Below are 14,030 nucleotides of genomic sequence, written 5' to 3'. Positions count from 1 at the left end.
TTCAGAACGTCTCTCTCCTCTCAGAACATCTCTCTCCTCTCAGAACGTCTCTCTTTCACGTTTTCCTCACTTTTTTATATCTCAGAACGTCTCTCTCCTCTCAGAACGTCCCTCTTTCTCTTTTTCCTCACTTTTTTATATATCTCTGAACGTCTCTCCTCACAGAGCGTACCTCACACTTTCTCTTGCTCGTTTTTATATCCCCGTCCGTCCCCATGGGGTGTCGTCCACCCCAAGGTCACCCCGCCCCACTGGGGCACGGTTACCAAGATGACCCGTGTGCTCTCAAAAAAGGCGGGCATCGGAGCTCACGAAATAATGTTGCTGAGGAAAACGAGCGCGGGCTTCAGAGCTCGTGAAAGAAATGTGTGTGAACGTGTCTGTCGTAAAGAAAAAAGCTTCCCATAAGAGAGGGGATCTATCCTTTACCCTTCTCAACGCATCACATTTAAGATCCCATTAGACATGGGGATGGGGCTAATCTGAACTTGCATTTCAGGAAATAACTGTCTGACGACCTGGATTTGTGGATGCATTCTTCATCAGACCGGATTCTGAAATCCGTAACAATTTGTATGTATGTATGTATGTATGTATGTATGTATGTATGTATGTATACTGTATATATATATATATATATATATATATATATATATATATATATGTATATATTTTTATATGTATGTATATATATATATATGTATATATTTTTACATATATATATGTATATATATTTATATGTATATACATGAGGTCCATCTAAAAATGAATGGGATTGAGCCTGCTGTGGGTCCACTGACACAACTTGAATGAACAAGTTGCATCAGTCTTTCGCAACATTCCAACAATATATGTATATACGGGAGCAGCCAAAAGAAGAAGAGGAAGATATATATGTATATACACGAGGTCCGTCTAAAAACGAACGGGACTGAGCCTGCTGTGGGCTCCACTGACACAACTTGAATGAACAGGTTGCGTCAGTCTTTCACAACATTCCAGAAATATGTGTAATATATATATATATATATATATATATATATTCTTCTTCTTCTTCTTCTTTCAGCTGCTCCCGTTAGGGGTCGCCACAGCGGATCATCCGTATGATCCGCATAGTGATTTGGCACATGTTTTACGCCGGATGCCCTTCCTGACGCAACCCTGGTCGCCTTTTACGACACAGGGATATGGTACACCTATTTTAACCGGGATATACACCGGCCCAGTACACTGGTACTCATTTCGCCGACCTCAGAAGGATGACAGGCTGAGTCAATCCCCTGGTGTATTAATTCAGTGGCCCAACGGGGCTTGAACTCAGGACCTTTTGGATCCCAAGCCGCTGCCCTAACCACTGCGCCAACACACCAGATATATATATATATATATATATATATATATATATATATATATATATATATATATATATATATATATATATATATATATATATATATATATATATATATATATATATATATATATATATATATATATATATATATATATATATATATGATTGGTGATGATTGACTGCGCTCATTGTGTGATTTTGTACAGGACGTGCTTTACACGTTGTCTAGTCTGAGTCATCACGCTATGAGTCATGAGCAGAGAGCCTATCTGAAGTTTCTTGCCAAGTTGTCAAAAGCGATACATCACACTTATTAATGCATGATAACTAGACGGTAATACACTGACAAATTGAATGGGTAACAAAAAGGCATCTGACAATCACGTGGCATGGCTTGGCCAAAGACGTCGCAAAGCGATGAGATCGAAATATGACCAGGCTCTCTATATATACATATGGCACTGGGTGTTGGATAAAAAAAAAGAGTCTGAGAAAGAGGGAAAAATGCAGAGAATGAATGGCAAAATGCTGACAATAACTAATGTGGGGAGGCAACATGAACAGAATGCATATAACTAAGACAATGAATGAAGAAAGAAAGAAGGGAAGTGGGATTTTATTTTTCAGCAGGCTAAGAGTGGGAAGAATGGGAGTGGGTGATTGAGAAAAAGAGGGAAGGAATTAAGCCAGATGGAGAGGAAGCCAAGATAAGGTGTTGAAGTCAGAGGAGTGATTGGAAAAGAAAAGTGCACAGATTGAAAGGGTTTGTGTATCGTGATCGTGTGGTGGTAAGTGAAGGCATTTAAATGAATAAGGTGGGCAAAGAGGGAACATGGGGATGGAAAAGAATGAACAAGAGCATAAGAAAATGGATGGAACTTACAGGCAGACCATGTGTTTCCTTCTTTATCCCCCAAACAAGTTATAGAAAAGCATATGTACTGTGAAGATGTACAAGGCTTGCAGGAACAGTAATGGACATGTTTTGCAATGATTCAAAGAAAAGGAACAATGGGTGGACACAAATCACCAGACTTGGTGGTGTAATAGTTGGAGCATCTGCTCTGAGTTTGGGAGGGCGGTGGTTTCAACCTCGACCAAGTTGTATCAAAGTCTTTAAAAATGCCATGTGCTGCTTCCTTGCTTGATGCTCAGTATTTAAAAAGGATGGAGCATGGACAAACAACCATAACTTGATAATAATAGTGCGACTTTGATAGGCCTAATGGCCTCCTCCTGCGTCGAGGTTCTTTGTCAGGGAAGCCATCCTATTATTAATATGATCAGCAGAACTTGGCTTCTGGAGTAATTGGTACATACCATCTACACGCTTCAAATCAAAGCAGGAAGTTTTTTCTCCTTCCGAATCAAAGCAATTACAATCTCCATCCTTGAAGACAGACCGCAGACTGGCATTGTCACTGCTGTTCCATGTGCCACACAATAATTTAATGGAAGATCCTTAATCCCATGGTGTCCTTTACAAAGAGTAGGCCAGCTATCTCTGGCACTCTGGGCCATATTATAAAATCTTGCCACCCTCAGTTGAATATCCTGTATCGGAGTTACGACCCATCCATGATTGTAACCCAAGCCAAGAAACTGCTTTGGCAGAATCCACTCTACTAGTGGATAAAGAATAGTTCTGCATAAAGAAGAGTGAATAATAATAATAATAATAATATTAATAATACTTCTCGTGATGACCAACTTTCCTGCTGATGTCTCATGTTCATCTCCTGCTCCAATTGATTCATCTGATCATGTTCTTCTCGTAGTCAACATCTCTTTGGCTGCTGTCAGAGAGCCGCCGCAGTGCTGGAGGCTGACTGGAAGGGACTGGAGGCTGCCCTCTCACCTCATGATTGGCCTTGTATCTCTGCTGCCTTTCTATGAATGCTGCCTGGGAATTCTTCCACAAAAGCTTTATTTATATCTATATATATATATATATATATATATATATATATATATATATATATATATATATATATATATATATATATATATATATATATATCTCTCTCTCTCTCTCTCTCTCTCTCTCTCTCTCTCTCTCTCTCTCTCTCTCTCTCTCTCTCTCTCTCTCTCTCTCTCTCTCTCTCTCTCTCTCTCTCTCTCTCTCTCTCTCTCTCTCTCTCTCCTTTATGCACAGAATTATCCCATCTCATCTCCATTTATCATACCGACTCCTCTCGTCCCTGGCACACTGAAACGTGGGGAAGTCGTTGCCATCAAACAACTTGCGTTCCCTTCCTGGAAGGCAAATCTGACTGTAGGGATCCTCAGATCATTTAATAATGGCTGCAAACGTGTGTACGTGTCCACTCTGGAGAGCTAGAAAGCAATTTCTGGTTAATTCGTCCAATTGACATATGGTAAGTTCCAAAATAAATTTGACCCAAAATTATTTTTGTTTCTTTATATTCGTAAATACCTCCACTATAACACATCAAAAATCTTTCCTCTCCCAAGACGTGTCTGACTCCCAAGTATCTCTCCCTGGTTACTCCCTCTTACGGTATGACAGACCTGAGCCTCGTCCTGGTGGAGGTGTTGCTCTCTTCATCAAAGACTCTATTCCTCACTCTCCCTGCACTGCCCTCACTCCCCCACACCCCCAGGAATACCTCTGGCTTCAGCTTCCCCTCCACTCCCACCTCATGTTTATATGTGTACTGTACCGTCCACCGAACAGTGATGACTCCATCTACACCTCACTCTCCGAAAACATGGACCATCTTCTATCTTCTCATCCAAACTCTCTCTTCCTCTTATGTGGCGACTTCAATTGTCATCACGCCAGTTGGCTCGGTGTGGGTACCTCTCTCACCTGCCATGGGACATCAGCAAAAGCTTTCTGTGACTCATTGGGACTGACTCAATCGGTCAACTTCCCGACCCGGATCTCAACCAATGGTACTCCATCTCTTCTGGATCTGATTTTGACAAATTTCCCTGACAATATCTGCTGCTCTTCCTTCGCTCCAATCGGTTCTTCTGACCACGTCCTTATTAAAGTGGACATCTCTCTGGCTGTTATCAGAGAACCACCTCACCGCCGTCGAGTCTGGCATTTCACTCAAGCTGACTGGCAGGGTCTCCGAGCAGCCATCAAACTTACAGACTGGTCTCCTATCACTACTTTCTCAAACATCAACTCATCCTGGGAATTCTTTCAAAGAAACTTGCTCTCCCTCATGCACAGATTTATCCCCTCCCGTGTTCAGTTGTCTTACCCTTCCTCCCGCCCTTGGTTTACTGAAGCTTGTGGTGAGGCAGTTGTCCTGAAACAACTTGCCTTTGCCTCATGGAAAGCAAACCCAACTGAGGGCAATCTCAGTTCTTTCCACAAAGCTCGGAACAAGTGTGTATCTACCCTCAGGAGAGCCAGAAAACAACATCTTTCTCATCTCAAGTCTGAACTCTCAAACCTCTCTCCCTCCTCAAAATCCTGGTGGCGTTTAATCAAATCTGTTTCTGGTGTATGTTCCCCCTCCATCCCCTCCCTTACCTCAAATGGCCGCACTGCTGATTCCACACGTGATAAAGCTGAATGTCTAAACTCGGTGTTTGCAGCTAAATCTTGTGTCCTAAACCCATCACTATCTCTACCCACCTTACCCAGTCGCACCCAACTGTCCCTGGACTCTGTATCCTTTTCTCCTGACAAGGTGGAGAGCTTGCTTTCAAACCTCGAGTCAGATTCTGCAACCGGTCCAGACGGCATCAGCCCACGTTTTCTCAAAGCCTGCTCTTCTGCTCTTGCTCACCCTCTCTCTGTTCTATTCACCCTCTCATTTTCCCAAGGTCATCTGCCATCTGCTTGGAAATCTGCTAACATCACTGCCCTGCATAAAAAAGGTGCAAAAACAGATCCCTGTAACTATAGACCAATCAGCCTTCTCCCAATCATCAGCAAGGTTATGGAATCCATCATCGCTTCAGACATGAAATCCTTCCTCTTCTCCAATGGCTTGATTTCCAATCATCAATTTGGTTTCAGACCAGGTCACTCTACCCTGGATATGCTGCTACTGCTCTCCCATCAATGGATGGAGGTCCTCAATGCCAGACAGGAAATCCGAGCCGTATCCCTGGACATATCACGTGCTTTTGACACAGTCTGGCACCCTGCCCTACTCACCAAACTCTCTTCCCATGGTATTCAAGGCCATCTCCACTCATGGCTCGCAGACTTCCTCTCCTGTCGCAGTCAACGTGTGGCCCTAAATGGAGTTCTTTCATCCCCTCTTCCTGTGCAGGCTGGAGTTCCTCAAGGTAGCGTTCTGGGCCCTGTTCTTTTTCTGGTTTTCATCAATGATCTCTCGGACTCTCTGGAAAATCCTCTATTTCTCCTTGCCGATGACTCCACCCTCTGCCGTACCATCTGTCATCCCTCAGACCGGCAAGCAGCAGCTTCTTCGCTCACTGCAGATCTGGATAAAATCACAAACTGGTCCAACAAGTGGAACATGTCTTTCAATCCAGACAAATCTCACACTCTCACTATGTCTCTTCGAAAGGACCGTTTACAAAACCTCCCCATCCACTTTCTCAACAATCCTCTGGAAGAAGTCTTTTCTTTCAAGCTTCTGGGTCTCACTATCTGCCATGACCTTTCCTGGGAAAGTCACATTTCCAACCTTGCCTCAAAAGCCAGTCGCCGACTGGGAATCCTCCGTCGTGCAAAGTCCTTCCTCGGCCCTCTTGAGCTCCTGACCACTTACAAAGCTTTTGTCCATAGCCTGATGGAGTACTGCTCTCCCCTCTGGGCTGGTGCTCCTGCCTCCCACCTTTCTCGACTTCACGCTGTCGAAACCAGGGCTTTTAAGATCATTGGCATCTCCCGCAATGAAGCTGAGTCTTTGGGCCTCTCACTCAATCACCGCAGGTTGGTTGGTGGTCTTTCTGTCTTCTACCGACTCCTCTCCAGCCTTGCCCCCCCTGCTCTCTCTGCGATTTGTCCCAACCACATTTCCACAGGGCGCTCAAGGTCCGCCAACAACCCCCTTCTGGTAAAACTACCAAAATCACGAATCACTGCTCATCTTCACTCTTTCATTCCTCTTTTTCCCGCCTTTGGAATAAACTTCCTCACTCTATTCTTTCCCATTCTTCCCTCCATGCTTTCAAATCAGCTGTTCACCACCACCTCTTAGCTTCCCCCATCCAAATCCTCGATCTTTTCTACCCCGATAATCCACCCAAGCCCACTTCCTTCAATTCTCCTGCTTTCCTTCCTGAAAGTCCCTGTAATGTCCATCTTCTCCTCGCCATGTTCCCCGTCCCATCCCCATCCCTCTCCCTTCCACAGTTCACCTCTGTCTGTTCCCCAATGTTTTGTCCCTTCCACTCCCGCCCCTCTTGTCTCATGCCTCCTTGCTGTGAGTTGTGTGTTAGCTCTCATACGAGCCTCGACCAAGGTATACAAAAAAAAAAATATATATATATATATATATATATATATATATATATATATATATATATATATATATATATATATATATATATATATATATATATATATATATATATATACGAAATGAGCTTGGTTTTAATTATTTTAGTAGACATTGCAATTAATTTTCTCACAATTCATTTGTTTTACTTTTTTAAGTCAAAATAATAGCAATATGCATGAACACTTAAACAAACTTTTGAGGAAACGTGCAGTGGGATGCAAAAGTATGAGTCCACTTAAATCAATTTCAAGTTTTCTCAAAACACAATTTCAAACACAAGTTTGTCATAATATTGAAGATTATGTATCTGTGTTCTTTAATTTCCATCCATCCATCCATTGGGACCATACTCTGTGCAGAGTGTTGGTGCTGCCTAAGCAGTCTCCTTGGTTATTGGGCACAATCCTGGACGGGTCACCACTCCGACATAGGATACCAGCAAGCTGGCACTCATTTTTCCGACCTCAGAAGGATGACAGGCTAAGTCAACCCTCTGGTGTTAATTCATTGGACAACGGGGCTTGAACTCAGGACCGAAGGATCCCAAGCCGCCACCCTCACCACGAAACCAACGCTAGACTTATTCTTTAATTTATAAGAGTTATTATTGACTGATACTTTTCTAAACAGAATAAAAGAAGGGTGAATCGATTTGAGAGAAAGATAAAATTTATGTGAGCAGTCTGACTATGCTCTGGAGGACATTACAACACTGTCGGGAAAAGATTGACTCAAACATAATCCATAAACTAATTAAATAAATCTCAAATAGAGTTGGGGCATTTCTTAAGGAAAAAGGGGGTCACACTGATTATATGTAAAGACAGATTTGATTTTTCTCATTATAATAAGTGAGTGAGTAATGAAGAAGAACAGTTTAATAGACACCTATCAACAAAGTCAATTCTGATTGGACGTTTTTTACTGATGCATCATCACCTCCCAATGGCCTTGGTGGGAGGAGCCTAGAACATAAACTCTTCTCATGATCACGGATGTTGATGAAGAGGATTCTGCAACAGCCTTTTGGGCTCTGCCTCAGACTCTACAACCTCCAATTGGAGAGCTGAACACTCAACAGGCTCCTTCCCCCTAGACCGTTGGGAGGTGATGACGCATCATCAGAGAACATCCAATCAGAATTGACTTTGTTGATCGGTGTCTATTAAACTGTTCTTCTTCATTGTAATAAATGTTGTTATATCCTTAAGAGTTCATGGAAATCCCTTGAAAGTCCTTTTGGTTTCATTTTACAATGATTAATTTTGTTATCACATCTCAATAAATACATTTCCAACTGGTCTCATAATTTTTCACCCCACTGCATGTCTTTAGTGGGGCAACTTAGCATAACAATTGTGCATTTTGTGAGGAAAGCACCAAATTTGGCACACGAGTAGCCTATCATATTATGAACAGATTTGGATATTGGGCCATCTCAAAATTTTTGATGGCAGTGGAAAATGGCTGCCACAGCCATCAGCGGCTGATTTTGAGATGGCCCAATATTCAAGTCTGTTCATAATATGATAGGCTACTCGTGTGCCAAATTTGGTGCTTTCCTCACAAAATGCACAATTGTTATGCTATATTTAGCTAAGTTGCCCCACTATTGATTTGCTTGTTGACATAAAAATATTGTGACCAAAATAAAAACATCATTAATAAAATGACCTCAATTTTGGTAATGATGTGAATTATACAAAGCTCAAAAAAATAAAAATATATATTGCTCACAGTTATGGATATATCGAAGAAATACTGCAAAGAATAAAATGATGAACTTGCATTTAACATTAATAGTTTGGAGCAAAAAAAAAAAAAAAGATAAAATCTAAATCATAAATTTTGCATCAAATCAGGACAAAACTTATGAAAACATGCATTTTTGGTATAATTATTCATATAGCTATCCATCGTGACTGTGATATTGTTCAATAAAACCAGAAATGTACAGTGTGAACGTGTCCAAGGATACTCATGTTTAATAGTTGGCACAATCAAATCTGCTCTCAAAATGTAGTCACATTATTTCAGTCATTCTACATGTCTTCTCACAACTGACTCCTTTACATATACTGCAAGCTCTATTACATGTCTCATTCTTTATTGATCTCTCTAAGGAGAAGTGAATTCTTTGCAAAAAAAATTCTGTAAGGCTCACTTGGGCTGCGCCTTGTTGGGTTTGAGGATAGTGGAGTAGCGGCTGAAACCTGAATCCTATCCAGGTTCCTCCTGATGACTCCATCTTTGCTCTTTCCTTCTTCGGGTTCCTTCTTGGTCTTCCGTTTCATTACATTCAAAACCTATTTTCTTACCACTTCAGCTTACAGTTTTACATCCCATCTTGCATGTGCATCAGATAACTTTCATAAGGTTATCAGGAGCTGGTGCTTTGCTAGTTTTTAGAGGTTTGTGTGCCACTCACGAGTTCCCACCCCAAATCTGTTGACTCTAAACATGAGTCATTCCCATTGCACTCTTGTACCTGGACATATACTCTCAGACTGTGATATTTCACAGCATCTGATGTTGGCAGTGGTACTTTAGGATCCATGAAGCACAAAACTTTTTTCAGCTTTCTCTGCAAATTTACTGACATTGAGGCTATCTATTCTTTCTTCCTTATTGTACAAACAGAGCAGCGCTGACTCACCTGATTCTGCAATCTTTTCCTTGGTTACCACCAAATCACCACCAGGACTGAACTACACCATCACAGATCATTTAACATGCACCTCATTGTCATTTGCACACCCCATGTTTACTCTGTAACAAACTGGACATCAGTGGATCTGGACGACACATCGGAGATCGCTTTCGTCAACATCTCAACAATGTCAGAACAAACAAGAATGATATCGGTAAACCGGTCTCGCATCGCTTATCCTGGTAGGACACTATGTTCATCACATGTCAGTCTGTAGTTTGACCATACTTCATGGAAATGACGACTTCCAGAAACTCACAGAACAGCAAACTATCCATGAACTTGGAAATTAGCACCACATGGTTTAAATGAGAAGTTTTCTTTCAACTGAAATATAAACGAGGATTCTTCCTTTCCAATATTCCTCCCTCCCCTTCCTTTGCTTTCTCTTTCCCTCCCCTTTCCGGTTCTTCTTCCTATTCTTCTCTACCACACACATCACTCATGTCAATTCACATCGGACATGACATGTACACCTCTGCCCAATCTGATGTACCTCATCCCAGCACGTCAGTGATGACATAATTGCGGAAGTCTTCCTGTTTGAACTTCTGCCCCCCTTGTTTTCTCTTTTGTTCCAACAAAGAGTAATGCCTAAAATGCCAGTTTTTCCTTTTATTCAAGGTGGATCAACCACCATTCAAGGTAATTTTTATCATTTCTTACTTCGTCGCCCAAGCAGATCATTATTTGTGTGCCCAAATTAGCGATTATATTCTTCATTTTCTTCCTGAATTTGACTTCAGTGCCCATGTACGCACCAGTGTGCCTTGGGCGTGTATTGTCCTTTCTCCAAGCGAATCATCAAAACCATCAAATACCGCTGTAGCTCTCCCGTACTTTGACTCTACAAGCACAACATATTGTAACGAATTTGGAATTCAATTGCACACATACAGGTTCCCTTAGTCAGCTATGTCGATAAGTGCATGTTCCCTAGATAGCTAACCTTCCATTGTTTAAATGTTTTGAAATCGATTAGATGCGCTGCGGATCGATTTAATAGTTAGGGAGCGAACAATGGAGACGTCCCACCCCCTTTTCGGCGAAGAGGAAGAAGAACCCTGCGGTGACGTCAACAACTCCCTCCCACCCATGGTTGAGCGGGGGGGGGGGTGGATCACGAGGGCATGAGTCACGCCAGGTGCGTGGGAGGGGGTGCAAAGGATAAAGAGGACATCTTTTCTTTGTTCAAAAAGAGTTTGTGGGAGTCCCGTGGCAAAGTTCATGGGCTGAGTTCGTGGGAGTCCCGTTCTGAGTCCCGTGTGCAGAGTTCGTGTGCTGAGTCCCGTGGGAGGAGTAAGCTTTTTGCTTCGGAGAGAGCAGTCGTTCAGCAGCCGTCGGGTCCTGCTTGGCTTGCTTGGCTTGAGGCCTTCGGAAGCTTTTTTGCTTCGGCTGGCTCAGTGAGCTTCGGCTGCTGCTTTGTTTTGGAAGGAAGTTGAGCCGTTTGTTCGGCTCGAGCTGCGAGTGGAGGCTTCTTCCTCTTCTTCCTCTTCTTCCTCTTCTTCTTGGTTCGTGGAGCTTTTCGTTCTCCATTTTGTTTCCCGGCTTGGTGCAACACATCGGCCTCTTCTTGGAGTTGGATCCTCGGGGAAGCGACGATCGACAGGAAGGATCGGCGCCTCGTCTCACCGACACGTGTTGAGAAGCGCGGGAGGATTCGCGGGAGCTCGGGAAGGATCGCGGCGATTGGATCCAGCTCGCTCTCGCTGGAGCCCGGGTCCGGACAAGTTGAGGACCACACGAGGTGGAAAGGTTCGAGTCAAGCTCTGAGTTTCAGCTCACCTATCCTCCGAGCTGGAGCTTGTGATTAAAGGCCTCAGCCACCGTTTCGTGTGTGTGTGTGTGTGTGTGTGTGTGTGTGTGTGTGTGTGTTGCGCGCGCGCGCGTACGTGTGTCCGTGGGCCCGTCTAATAAGTAGGAACTGCTGTTAAGTGTAAATGACTGTAAATAATAAGTAGATGGTTGTAGTTCTTTTGTCGTGCTTTTGTTGCTTGTATAATTGCATACGTGTTTTGCCTTATTTAATTGCATACGTGTTTCATTATAATAAATGTCCTTGTGTGAATGTAAACCTGCTCGTTGCGTCCATTCCCTCATTGACTGAACATTTCATGTGTTGGGAGTTAGAAAGCCGTTGGTTTTCCGTAATAGGGGGACATTTGGACCGACAGTTCTCGGCGATTACGCCGCTCGGAATCACGCACGGACAAGCTCGCCTGGGCGGTTTGTTCCGTACGAGATCCGTCGAGGGTGGAATATCCCGGTAGTTGGATCACGTGGGTATTTAGGTACATTGAAGATTGGCAAACGACCCTACTCCACGTGATCTGCCGATTGGCGTATTTCGGTTCTTGTACAAGGACCCGTCACTCAGAGTTATCCGGGTGGCGATCTATATTCCGGGCGATCGGTCGGGCCGACTCGACTTGCGGCTCCATTCAGAGCGGTCGGTTGGCGGCCGACCCCCGGCCAGTAACAATATGTGCAGTATTACAAATTTTCCTGTCACTGCATCCTCTTGGCCATGGGAGCCACTGCAAGTTCATTCCTCAAAAATCCTGAAAACTGAACTTTTAAACCTGTCTCCTTACTCAAAGATCTGGTGGCACATTGCCCAGTCTGTCTCTGGAGTAAGCTCCCCTCCATCCCTTTCCTCACTTCAAATAGCACCATAGCCACTGTATGGCCGACTCTGCTCATGAGAAGGCGAAATTCCTCAAATCCGTATTTGCTTTGAAATATTGTGATGACTGTTCACCACTACCTCAGGTCACCCCCTCCCCATACTCATGATTTTTTCTACCATCATTACCCCTCTCCAAGCCCACTCCTTTTTCTAAGTTGTGTTTCCTCCCCACTTCTCTTGCATTCGTTTTTGTTTTTTGTCCCATTTCTGTTTCAGACCTGGTTTTCCCTTTTTCTTCTTGCTGTGTTTGAGCTTCTATCCAGCTTATTCACCTACTGTGTCCTCCAACCAATCCTGTTGCTCTCATTTTTTCTCCATGCCCATTCTCCTTCTGTTGGGTCCCGCTGTTGTGTCCCTCTACCCTACTGTTGGTGTATTTCCACATCCTTTCAGTACTGTATTTTCTCTCTGTTCTGTTATGTTCTGGCCCATTCTGGGTTTCAGGTCTTCCATGAGCTGTGACTGTATTATTTGAAAAAAGAAACATTTACCAACCATTGCTTTTAATGGCCTGACAGTAAGTCAGTGAGTCAATTCCTTGGAGTGAGGAAGTCTCATTAGTCCACACACACACACACACACACACACACACACACACACACACACACACACACACACACACACACACACACACTAATTATTTGGAAAATTCAATAATATTGATGACTCTGCTCCCCTGACCCCTTTTGTCCTCCACCCCCCAAAGCAATTGGCTGTGCCACGTCCCGATGAGTGGAACTGCTTCGCAAAGACACTGATGGAAATCCGAGCCAGTCGTGCGAATACTGATGAGGAATTTACCAAGCTAACCACAATGGCTTGATCACCATGGATAACCCGATCAATGATGATGCCAGTGTTTTCCCTTTGCTCATAATAATCTTGCTTTGTCATGTAATCGTAACCCGGTGCAAAACACTGCACGTCAGATCAAGCAGCGTATCGGGAAAACGCTGGTAACATGGGCAATCCTGGCAGAATGTTTCTTGTTAAATTACTTTAGCGTTGATTAAAGTAGGTTGTTGATGATGAAAGTGAAAAGCAGGCTACAGGGTGAAAAGGCCATTGAATCCGAGTGTTTAATGAACAAGTCATTGTCACAATATCAATGTCTAATTTTTATTTTTATGCACACTAATGAAGTTTAGTGAATGACTAATTTTTGCAATAGCTTTGGTATGTGCTTAAATTCATATAATCTTTTATTTTTGGCACAGTTTCCTGCGGTAGACAACATAAATGGAATACTGTGTTTTTGTGACTTTCAATAAAACGTATGATGCAGAATGTAAAACAAAATTGGGCTTTTGTGGTGAAATAGTATGCTGCTGTTGTCAGGATTTTAATCTTACAAATATCTTCAAGTGTTTGTGCTTTTTGTTTGTTACTCTTTCGCGATCGAATGGTAGCACCCAGAGGCCCCAAATTTTGGCCTTGCATGTCGTTTTGAGGATAACAGAGGCTGCTATAAAGTGTCAGGCAATGCTGCCTCCAACCTGCAGGCAAAAGGTAACCACAATGAGGCCAATAACCCCATAGGTTTTCAATGTCCAACACATCCCGAAACCCCCGCTGGGAAAACCTCACCCCCATGAGGACAATAACTCCAAACATATTTAATGCACATGTGCCAGAACCCCTATGTCGTTTTTAGCTCGCCTGTTCGAAGAACAGAGAGCTATAGCGATACCCCCAGCGTGAGCGTGAGCGTGAAAATGTTAAAGTTTTTGGTGCAAGTTATTTCCTTTCTAATGTTTTTATCTACTACACTATTTTTTACTGATTACAATATACAAATCCATATATTGCTTT

At 43.0% G+C, this 14,030-nt stretch overlaps 1 protein-coding gene across 3 annotated transcripts in view; it reads left to right on the top strand.

Annotated features, from left to right (window-relative positions):
* LOC147029609 (cytoplasmic dynein 1 intermediate chain 1-like) overlaps positions 1–13,517 on the top strand; it is a 98,382-nt gene extending 84,865 nt beyond the window's left edge. For all 3 annotated transcript variants that reach the window (XM_085872754.1, XM_085872756.1, XM_085872753.1), the window contains exon 17: positions 12,925–13,517. In XM_085872754.1, coding sequence (XP_085728880.1) covers positions 12,925–13,041 — 117 coding nt within the window. In that variant the 3' untranslated portion in view covers positions 13,042–13,517. The remainder of the gene's footprint in view (positions 1–12,924) is intronic.
* Positions 13,518–14,030: the final 513 nt, after the last annotated feature.

This window comes from Eptatretus burgeri, chromosome 3 (genome assembly GCF_056783735.1).
Source record: "Eptatretus burgeri isolate ZD-2024b chromosome 3, Ebu_testis_v1, whole genome shotgun sequence".
In the NCBI taxonomy this organism is placed as follows: Eukaryota; Metazoa; Chordata; class Myxini; order Myxiniformes; family Myxinidae; genus Eptatretus; species Eptatretus burgeri.
This window is presented reverse-complemented; position numbering and strand designations above follow the sequence as displayed.